The sequence below is a fragment of the Saccostrea echinata genome, unplaced genomic scaffold, assembly GCF_033153115.1.
Source record: "Saccostrea echinata isolate AGI-Se365-2 ecotype Australia unplaced genomic scaffold, CSIRO_AGI_Sech_v1 ptg000009l, whole genome shotgun sequence".
Taxonomy (NCBI): domain Eukaryota; kingdom Metazoa; phylum Mollusca; class Bivalvia; order Ostreida; family Ostreidae; genus Saccostrea; species Saccostrea echinata.
In genome coordinates, this window is record NW_026889758.1 from 49,621,854 (window position 1) to 49,634,081 (window position 12,228).

Genomic DNA, 12,228 nt, shown 5'->3' on the forward strand with positions numbered 1-12,228 from the left:
CTTCATAATTTGGAGCTCCAAAGTCCTTCAATGAAAAATTGAACCTTTTAGTGATGTTCCTATCCCTGCAACAAGAGCCAAGATTTGATTAAAGTTAATTTTGCATATAATTTGAAAATGCTTGCATATAAATTTGAAAATTTGTAACCATGCAGTTGTGAAGAACGTGACCTAAGGGCCTTAGTGGTCACCTGAGTACAAAACAACACTGTAAAGGATCCATAGAAGTATAACTAAAATGAAATCAACTGATAGATGAAGCCATGTTGCCAAAAAGCATGAGAAAGAGGATGATGAGGGATAAAAAAAATAAGTCTAGTACTCAGTGACAAATCTTACAGTAGAACTATCTGCTTGTCTGTACTTGCCCCCATTTGTCACTATCATTATGCAAACTAAACAACAAAATTAGTGCTTGAGAACTAATATTTAACCCTCTCACATTGGCTCTTCTCTTTGTCTTTGAAGAACATTTTATACATACAAAGATAAGGTATAATTGTCTTATTTTTATTAATCTATTATAGGCATTGATTTTAAGAACAAAAATTATATATGGATTATGGATCTATCATAAACAAGAGGCCCAAGGGCCTTGTATCGCTCTTCTGATAAACTGTACAACCTATCACTTCTATTTGAATCCTCTAAGTATCCTGTATACATGTATTTAGATATAGCCTTGAAATTCCAAAGGTAGGTCATCATGACCTACATTTTAGATGAAACACTCTGAGAACCCAAGATCATTCTAAGCCAATTAGTACCTGAGAGTAGGTCATGGTGACATACTTATCACTTGTCATTCTCTGAGGACTCATGATGCATCAACTAAGTTTTGATGATTCTAAGCCAATTAATACCTAAAATATTTTTAAAATTATAACCATAAAATTTCAAAAGTAGGTCACAGTGACCTCATTTCAAATGACATACTTTGAGGACCCAAGATGCATCAACTGACAAAGTTTGATGATTCAAACCAATAAGTACCTGATATATTTAAGGCCAAAAAATTTCAAAAGTAGGTCACAGTGACCTACATTTTAATCGACTTACTCCGAGGACCCAAGATGCATCAACTGACAAAGTTTGATGACTCTAAGCTAATCAGTGCCTGAAATATTTCATTTTAGCCATATAAATTGAAAAGTATGTCACCGTGACCTACTTTTCAGTAGACGTACTCCGACGACCCAAGATTTATCAACTGACAAAGTTTGATGATTCTATGCCAAATAGTACCAAAAAATATTAAATACAGCCATAAAATTTCACAACTAAGTCACGGTGACCTACTTTTCAGTAGAGGTACTCCAAGGACCCAAGATGCATCAACTGACAAAGTTTGATGATTCTAAGCCAATAAGTACCTGAAAAAATATTGAATACAGCCATAAAATTTCAAAAGTAGGTCAAGGTGATCTAATTTTCAGTTGTTGCACTCTGAGGACCCAAGATGCATCAACTGACAAAGTTTGATGATTCTAAGCTAATTAGTACCTGAAATATTTCATTATAGCCATATAAATTGAAAGTAGGTCACAGTGACCTACTTTTCAGTAGACGTACTCCGAGGACCCAAGATACATCAACTGACAAAGTTTGATGATTCTAAGCCAATTAGTACCTGAAAGCCATAAATTTTCAAAAGTAGGTCATGGTGACCTACTTTTCAGTCGACTTACTCTGAAGACCCAAGATGCATCAACTGACAAAGTTTGATGATTCTAAGCCAAGTAGTACCCAAAATATTTAATTATAGTCATATAAATTGAAAAGTAGGTCACAGTAACCTACTTTTCAGTCAATTTACTCCGAGGACCCAAAATACTTAACTGAAAAATTTGGATGATTCTAAGCCAAATAGTACCAGAAATATTTAAATATAGCCATAAAATTTCTAAAGTAGGTCACAGTGACCTACTTTTCAGTTGACATTTTTCAAGGACCCAAGATGCATCAACTTACAAAGTTTTATAATCATAGGCCTTAAAATGACCAAATTAGGCCTTGAAAACGCTTTGAAATCGAATGCCTGCAAAGTTCAAAAAGTAGATCACTGTGACCTACTTTTTAATAAATATGTTTTATGGCCCCAAGATGCATCATCTTACAAGATTTAATGATTCTAAACCTCTCAGTATTCGAATTAATGACTTTGTTTTGAAAAAGATTGGCCATAAAATTCAAAAAGTAGGTCAAGGTGACCTACATTTTAGTTGACATACTCCAAGGACCCAAGATGCATCAACTGATAAAGTTTAATGATCATAGGCCTTAAATTGTTCAAAATATGCCTCTAAATCATTTTGAAAAAGAATGGCCGCAAAATTTAAAAAGTAGGTCACTGTGACCTACTTTTGAGTCAACATGATATGAGGTCCTTAGATGCATCAACTGACAAGATTTGATGATCCTAGTCCTTATAGTAAGCAAAATATCAACATTTTAATAAAATGTAATTTTTGGTCAACTTTGAAGTGACCTTGAGACCAGGCCCTTTGCCCAAGGGTGAAGCCTTGAACAATTTTTAATCTTCAACATATCCTCATCCTTTTTTGTAAGTTTGGTGATAATCTGCCCAGAGGTTCTTGAGAAGATTTTTTAGCAACCAGTACTTTTGTTTCTATTTTCCTAATTATCTCCTGTCACAACGGGACCCCTTTGGCCCAGGATACCCTGTGACAAATTTTACAATAATTGGCCAAGGGGTTCTTTTGAGTTATGGCCCATATTCTAAAAAGTTTACGCACACGCACACCACACAAATGGCCATAGCATTAGCTCTTTGAGCCTTTGGCTCAGAAGAGCTAAAAATGAAAATTCTACAGTGATTTTAAAGACACAACTCTAAAAACGTTCTTATTATTTTATACCGCACCAAGTTCTAATGCTATACAAATATCACATAGCATGATAAGGGTTAAAGGATTTTTCCAATACATTTCCATACAAGCCTTTAATTAGGACACCTTCATGGTCTCATCTCTCCCAAGGAGCAATTGATTGAACCACCTTGATTTACCTGCATAAAATTGCTTGCATATCAATTTCGCTATCTGTGTAGTTCTTGGGGTGAAGAATTTTAAAGATAATCTATATATATTACTTCCTACAACTTTAGACATCATCCTGGCTCCAACCTTGCATGATTTGAAATAAATTGAACCTGAACTTCACCCACTTTAAGAAGTTGCTATTATACCCAGCACTCCTTTCCATAAATGAAAGACAAAGTAAATTAAATAAATAATACATACATAATTAATAAATATCTATATCAGAATGAAAAAAAAAACCTTACTCATAGGTGCCATTTTCGGGAACAGTCCACATTTGTATTCCACGCAGAGGTCCACTGTCAACTATCTTGACATCTGTTTTGCTGGATGTATAAACAGAGTCACACTTGGACTGCATAGGGCCAGCTGATCCAAAGGCATTGCAATTGTTAAACTTATATTCTGGAAAGATAATAATCATAATGCACAAGATAAATACTTCAGACTGATCATGAATATCAAAAGATCTCTATATTGTTGCTGGAACAAGATACTAGGATGCATGGATAATTTAAATATATTAAGCATAACAACTGTCTTGCTGTTTTCTAGCTGATATGTAACCCCACCCTCTCCCCTCCACATCCATCAACATATTTTTTTTCTCCATTTTTTTTTTTTGTAGTTTTCTTTCTATTTACCTCTCTCAAAAATCTATCTGTCTGCTCACAATTTGCTCAATTTTAGCAGCTTTCACAAGGTTCACAGTAAGCTTCACCCAGCATGTGAAAGTTACTGTATATACTTTGAATGAATATATCTATAAAACTTTGATCAAATCATGCGACCACTCCATGATAACCAGAAGTCTCTGATGAGACTGTAGCTCTACTGGTCTGTTTGTATAACAAAAGAAAAGTAGCACTTGGATTTGAAACATTGCAACATGCAACAATAAATAGAATTATGTATCTTAATGTAGTCTACTTTTGTGACAAGTTATTGAAATCAAATGAAAACTAGGAGTAGTAGCGTTTTGAAAGTATTTCACAGAAATTTCTATTTTTAGTACCGGTAACCATGACAACACCATTCACCCAAATAAAAAAAAAACAGAAATACATATTATGTATTTTAGTGTATTCTAACTGTGTGCCAAATTAGATTGAAATCAGACCAAAATTGTAGGAGGAGTAACGTTTTAAAGGAATTTCACAGAAATTTCTATTTTAAGTAACCATGGCAACACTGTTCATCGAATTCAAAAAAATGCACTAAATTATGTATCTTAGTGTAGTCTACTTGTGTGCCAAGTTATATTGAAATCAGACCAAAACTGTAGGAGGAGTAGCGTTTTAAAGAAATTTCACAGAAATTTCTATTTTTAGTAACCATGGGAACACCGTCCATCGAAATCAAAAAACCGATGCACTAAATTATGTATCTTAGTGTAGTCTACTTGTGTGCCAAGTTATATTGAAATCGGACCAAAACTGTAGGAGGAGTAGCGTTTTAAAGGAATTTCACAGAAATTTCTATTTTTAGTAACCATGGCAACACCGTCCGTCGAAATCAAAAACCGATGCACTAAATTATGTATCTTAGTTTAGTCTACTTGTGTGCCAAGTTATATTGAAATCGGACCAAAACTGTAGGAGGAGTAGCGTTTTAAAGAAATTTCACAGAAATTTCTATTTTTAGTAACCATGGCAACACCGTCCATCGAAATCAAAAACCGATGCACTAAATTATGTATCTTAGTGTAGTCTACTTGTGTGCCAAGTTATATTGAAATCGGACCAAAACTGTAGGAGGAGTAGCGTTTTAAAGAAATTTCACAGAAATTTCTATTTTTAGTAACCATGGCAACACCGTCCATCGAAATCAAAAACCGATGCACTAAATTATGTATCTTAGTGTAGTCTACTTGTGTGCCAAGTTATATTGAATTCGGACCAAAACTGTAGGAGGAGTAGCGTTTTAAAGAAATTTCACAGAAATTTCTATTTTTAGTAACCATGGCAACACCGTCCATCGAAATCAAAAACCGATGCACTAAATTATGTATCTTAGTTTAGTCTACTTGTGTGCCAAGTTATATTGAAATCAGACCAAAACTGTAGGAGGAGTAGCGTTTTAAAGGAATTTCACAGAAATTTCTATTTTTAGTAACCATGGCAACACCGTCCATCGAAATCAAAAACCGATGCACTAAATTATGTATCTTAGTGTAGTCTACTTGTGTGCCAAGTTATATTGAAATCGGACCAAAACTGTAGGAGGAGTAGCGTTTTAAAGAAATTTCACAGAAATTTCTATTTTTAGTAACCATGGCAACACCGTCCATCGAAATCAAAAACCGATGCACTAAATTATGTATCTTAGTGTAGTCTACTTGTGTGCCAAGTTATATTGAATTCGGACCAAAACTGTAGGAGGAGTAGCGTTTTAAAGAAATTTCACAGAAATTTCTATTTTTAGTAACCATGGCAACACCGTCCATCGAAATCAAAAACCGATGCACTAAATTATGTATCTTAGTTTAGTCTACTTGTGTACCAAGTTATATTGAAATCAGACCAAAACTGTAGGAGGAGTAGCGTTTTAAAGGAATTTCACAGAAATTTCTATTTTTAGTAACCATGGCAACACCGTCCATCGAAATCAAAAACCGATGCACTAAATTATGTATCTTAGTGTAGTCTACTTGTGTGCCAAGTTATATTGAAATCGGACCAAAACTGTAGAAGGAGTAGTGTTTTAAAGGAATTTCACAGAAATTTCTATTTTTAGTAACCATGGCAACACCGTCCATCGAAATCAAAAACCGATGCACTAAATTATGTATCTTAGTGTAGTCTACTTGTGTGCCAAGTTATATTGAAATCGGACCAAAACTGTAGGAGGAGTAGCGTTTTGAAAAATTGTTTACAGACAGACGGACAGACAGACAGACAGACAGACGGACGGACGACGGACACCTTACTATCGCATAAGCTCTTCTGGTCTCTGACCAGTAGAGCTAAAAAGATCTGTAGACCTTTTCACAAGTAGAACTATGTCCAAAGGATGTGAATGCCCCGCTGAGGGTATATTAGTAATGCAACATGAAAATCTGTATTAGTGTATGAAGTTTGATGAGAATATCTTGAATAGTTTCATAAAGGGTTTTTATCATGTATCTACATTTTTAAAAAATGAAACACTATTTTATTCTTGAAACGTATAATTATCGTTTAAATACGAAATAACTTTGAAAACTGTCATAATTAGGCAATAAAATGCCCGTAATATAGAGTTCTCGAAGTAAAAATCTCCATTAATTAGATAGGGGTCATGTGGTACTGAAATGTCATAGTTGTCAATGGTCAATTAAAACTCGTAAAGCTTATCGTAAGAAAAATATATCAAATAGACTTTGAGGTCAAATAATGTACACTACACAATAAGGTCGGTAGAAATTTTGACATCCACGATATTCTTTTAGTTATGGACGGTCTATCTTTTATGTATGAACATCTAGCAGAGAAAAATAACCAAGAAAATATGCAGACAATAGGAGAGGACACCGAAGATGAAGCCGTTGACAACTCGGGACTTCTGACTAAATAGAACGAATAACTAAAGTTGTACTTTGTTAATATTTATAAATATGAGAATTTTAAATTCAACTTCTTCATTATTTTAATAAACTATATATAAATAAATCCTGTATATCTTCTATCTGTTCCAGTTCATGAATATCATGACGGGGTATAAAAAAATATAAAGAATAATTTTCATTGCAAGAGAAATCTTATGATGTTATTCCTTTTCACAAAAATTCTTACAAGATTCTTATGTGTAAAATTTGTCAAAATTTTATGAGAGCTCTAACCTTCTCATAAGTATCTTACAGATGAATTTAATTTAAAAATATAACAGATAACCTAAATAAATGTTTTATAGATTTTTTTAATGCATATTCAGGGATCAACACTAAAACCATAGAAGCACGCAGGACTAGCAATGTCTAATTTCCACTAGCCCTGTTCATGAATTAGTTGTCCAGCAGCCAAAGGCTGCTGGCTGAGTCTCGAAGCGATGAGGGGGGTAGGTGCGGGAGGAGGTTTCCCCTCCTGCTAGTGGGGTACGGGGGGCCTCCCCCAGAAAATTTTGAAAATAGAGATGCCAAATCCTGCATTCTGGCTGTATTTGTGTAACTTCATGATTGCACCTTGTTTTTCTATTTGAAAAATTCCATATGTATAATCAATTAGAATATTCCAAATCACCTTATACATTTTGACTGCAAATAATTAGATTAACAAGTTTATAACTGGTTATTTGGTATTAAAGGAAAGGTATTTCTTTTACACAGCAAGTCCATCTTCGATTCAGTGACCTTAAAGCTGAACACGACTCGTAAATAGGCATACGCCATTTTCGATATTACTATCTTAGATATCAGCACCAGGGTATACTCTTCGCATTCGTTACACCTGACTGCTTTATTGTCACGGGTATCGGCATGGAATGGCGACCCGTGTTCGTGCTGGTTATCTTGCATTCCCTTTGTTTACATTTTATTGCAGTTACGTATATTTGTGTTTGTTTGTATACTGCACTGACCTGTGCAACTGTTGTAAGTGTCTTTGGTATCTTAATCTCCTGCATTAGAAGAAGCACACAGTTATTTTTGTCGCTACCAAGTGCTGTATAGCATATGTCTGTCTACACCGGTGACGATTGATTACACTGAACAGTGACCAAGTGAGCGGCTCTATATATAGGGGCCCTCAGATACAGCTCGAGTCCAATCAAATATGGCGGACACATTCTTTTTACGAAGCGTGTTCAGCTTTAAGGGTAGTTATATTTACTCATCTTTTTAGTGTATTGTGAGTCACTTCTGGGTATTTTGATTCACCACAAAAAAAGGTAGAAAACGACAAGAAAACACCTATATATATAATTGATTAATTATTTATTTGGTATTGTTTACCAAATGTCTCCCAAAATAAAAAAAAATCATTTACTTTTTTATTTTTCTTGTTGATTTTTAAGTTAATTACTTAGTGTGCAGCATGTGAAATATTTGTTTGACTGCGGTCATGTACACGTGATTCAAAATAACCCAAATTGTAAGGGGGCTACAAATGCTGCAATTAATGCTACGACATCTATGAGGAAAACCATGCATGCAATGTTTTCAAAAAAGGGGGTTTCAATAAGGATAACAAGTTAATGAAATAAATTGTTAACTTTTTAATTAAAGCATGCATGTTTACCTCTTCATTTTTTTGCATCTGATAAGTATATGCTTTAAAAAAAAAACCTGGTTGTTTGTCACACATGTGGAAGTGTTGTGCGAGGTACAGTGATAAGGTAAATTATGGAGAATCACAAAACGCAGGGTGATTTGGAATACTCTACATGACTGTAACAAAATCGAAACTTGTAATTTTTAAAATTATAAATCTTTACAATTGCTTCGAGTAAGTGTTTGGTAAAAAATTTCAGTAGCCCTGCAGGGCAAGCTTGAAGACATGTTTAGTAGCCCGACCTTAATTTTCAGTTGTCCCGGGCTAGCGGGCTAATGTTTGTGTCAAACCCTGCATATTACAATAATTTTTTGATATAATTTCACAATTATTGTCAAGATTCTCTTAAGATTTTTGCATGACCTAGCTATTTTAACATTACAGACTTGTGATTGTGACGTCAGATTTCAAACATCCTTGTTTCACTATCGATTGCACTCGATTTTTGTTGTCCATAATGTTTGTTTGACTTATGAGTGTTGAAAACTTTGCTTCATTTTTATTCTCATCCACTTTGTTTGGGATTATAAAGCATACTGAGATAGCTGCAAAGGAAGAAGTTTGTTGTAGTAAAATCTTTTATGTTCAATCTGCTACACATGCATTCACAAAAAGCACTTCAGATATTTTGTAAGAGATCAATTCTTGACATCTTACACAAAAACTTCAGATTTTGCAAAAGTAGTCAATGTTTTGGGAAACCAACATTTTACTGGTTTGTAGGGGTTGTAATTTGGTTGGTAACCCTTATATACAGATGATTCAATGGATTGATACTTTGACACAGTTTCTTCATGGGTAGGGGTGACCCATGAAATCCATAAATATTAGTCTCTCATGAACAATGATGATTTCACAGTACTTATTAATCACTTATGAGTTAATGTATAAGTAAAGTATGTGAGTAAATTAAAGAATTATAAGTAAATGAATTGATCACTTAAATTACTAATCAGAAATTTTTGCAAAGCACAGATCCCCTTATCAGATCAAGAAATTCTTGCAACAGGCCAGGAAGTGAAAACCAATCTCTCCCCCCCCCCTTTTTTTTTATACACACGAACACTGTGCAGTCACAAAAATGAACAGGTATATTAAAGTTGCGTGCAATTTTGAATCTATCAGTGCAAATTTTCTTAGGAATTTGTTTATAGTCTCATCTAGCTAATCTCTAATCACACTTTCAAAGGATCCTTTTCAAATGAAGAAGAAAAAATCAATGGAAGACTTCAAGACCTTTAGATTGACATATGTATTACACCATGTAGGAGCTAAGGACTCCTCTTGTCTGCCATAAATATGGCTGTAAATTATCAAATGCTGTAACAACATGATGAAACAATGCATCTATCAGTGCCAACTGACTAAATGTTTCATCAGGGACTAACACACTGAACAATATTTGACATAAAAAACTTCTATGACCTCTCTTGGGTTTTCATTTTCTGTTCACTATGATATACACCAAAACCTGATTAAAAAAATGATACTAGTAGTTAAAAAAATAAAGAAAAAATTCTGTGGATTATTTCTAATAAAAATGATAGGTTGCTTATCAAGCTAGGTAATTTTTTAATCAATATTTTTTAAATAAGAAAAAGTGCACTTTCCTTATATACATATCATAGGACAAATAACAACAAAACGATACCTAAGAGAACTGTGACTAATTATGTATAGTACATATTAGAAGCATCCTTGATTATTCCTGTAAACTTATAAGAATAAACTGAAGAACTTCCTTACATGCATGGATATTGATTTGTGTTCCATGGTAACCGTTATGAAAACTTATTTTCTAGAGTCCTAAAGAATTCATCATTTAATTCATTTATAAACAAGTTCTACAGAAGGATATATTTTTATAACTACAGAGAAAGGTTTAAAATTCTGCATTTTTTGTCATGCAGGTAAAATATTACTATAAATGGTAAAACTTTTTTTAATTCAGCAGCCATTTAAAATTAACAATGGCTTATATAAAGAAGGTAATCCAATTAGTACAATGTACCTCCCCTGTGCCTTCTAAATTACAAACAACATACATAAAATCATATGATCAAAGATAAAAATACATTTATGTTATACCTTTAAGAATTGTTTCCTATATAAATCTGTACTAAAAAATGTCTAACAATTCCAAAGTTTTACTGAACGGTCCAAAAAAATCAATGTTGAACCGCTGAGTGAGATAATGGACCTGGTGATGAGATATTGGTCTGCTACGATGTATTTTATGTCACATAATTTGTATCCAGGATCAGCTAGGATTTTAAGAAGTAATAGGTTTAACAAAACATTTGTTGACTTCTTCTTAGGCAATACAAATTTTGTCAACCCCTCGAACCAAACAGGTTGCCTTTGGCCTCAGGCAAAAGGTCTGGTTCTTGGGGTCCAACAAAATACATGTTGCCCTCGTACCCAGTCAATAAATGTGTAATGTTAAGCTCCTGATTATATAAAATATTTAACAAAATCACTTGAATAATATGATATAAATGACAAATAGGGAAGTCAATAAATATACAGTAGTAAACACAGTCCATGAAGAAATTAAATAAATAATGTATGAAAGAATTTTCAGAACTCCTATTCACAGAAAACGAAAACATGCAGGTAGAATTTTTAATATGGAGGAACTTTAACTTTGTGTTCAGGGTGAAAATGAATAAATTAAGGCAGTGATGTCTTGTAATCACTTAATTGGTCAAATGCAGTATTTAAGATAAAACATACACCTAAGTTTTTTAATTTTAAAAGAAGAAAAAAATTCAAAATTAACATAATTATACTGCAAAAAATATTGACTTATGAAAATTGTAACAGATTACAATCTTTCCCACTGATTAGTTGCTTAACCGGTTAACCATTGCCATCGCTACTAATCATGCATAATAATAATAAAACTTGACACAGTGAATAGAAAGAGCAATAATTGATTATCACAATACGAAACAAGAGGTCCAAGGGCACAGAATTGCTCTTCTGATAAATTGTATAACCTTTCTATTCTATTTTAAGCCTCTTAGTATCCTATTTATAAGGATAAAGCCTTGAAATTCCAAAAGTAGGTCAGCATGACAAACATTTTGGATAACATACTCTGAGAACCCAAGATGTATCAACACAAGATGACAAGGTTTGATGTTTCTAAGCCCCTTGTTATCTTAAATATTCAGATATAGCCATGAAATTCCAAAAGTGGGTCAGTGTGACCTACTTCTGGTTGACACACTTTGAGATCCCAAGATGTATCAACTGACAAAGCTTGACGATTTTAAGCCTCTTATTATTTTAAATATTTAGATATTGCCTTAATTCAAATAAGTATGTCACAGTGACCTTTTTAGATGACAAATTCTGAGAACCCAAGAAGCAACTGTCAACTGACAAAGTTGGTTGACTCTAAGCCAATTAGTATCTTTAAATATTGAAATATAGCCATAAAATTCCTAAAGTAGGTCTGGGTGACCTACTTTTCAATTGAAATGCTCCAAGGACCCATGATGCATCAATTTACAAAGTTTGATGATTCTATGCCTCTTGTTATTTGAAACATTTAAGCACTGCCTTAATATTCCAAAAGTAAGTCACAGTGACCTACTTTTTAGCTGACACATTCTGAGGACCCATTAAGATCCAACACCTGACAAGGTTTGATGATTCTAAGTTAATTAGTATCTAAAATATTGAAATATAGTCATCAAAAATTCCAAAAGAAGGTCACAGTGACCTACCTTTAAGTTGACACACTCTGAGGACCCAAGATACATCAACTGACAAAGTTTGATGATTGTAAGCCCACTAGTATCAGAAATATTTGAATTAAGCCGTGAAATCCCAGAAGTAGGTCACCATGGCCTACTTTTTGATTGACACACTCCAAGGACTTAAGATGCATCAATTGACAAAATTTGATG

At 33.6% G+C, this 12,228-nt stretch overlaps 1 protein-coding gene across 1 annotated transcript in view; it reads right to left on the reverse strand.

Moving 5' to 3' along the window:
* LOC133182829 (leukocyte tyrosine kinase receptor-like) overlaps positions 1–12,228 on the reverse strand; it is a 245,812-nt gene that overhangs the window by 60,688 nt on the left and 172,896 nt on the right. Inside the window, exon 8 of the mRNA XM_061317673.1 lies at positions 3,308–3,467. Coding sequence (XP_061173657.1) covers positions 3,308–3,467 — 160 coding nt within the window. The remainder of the gene's footprint in view (positions 1–3,307; positions 3,468–12,228) is intronic.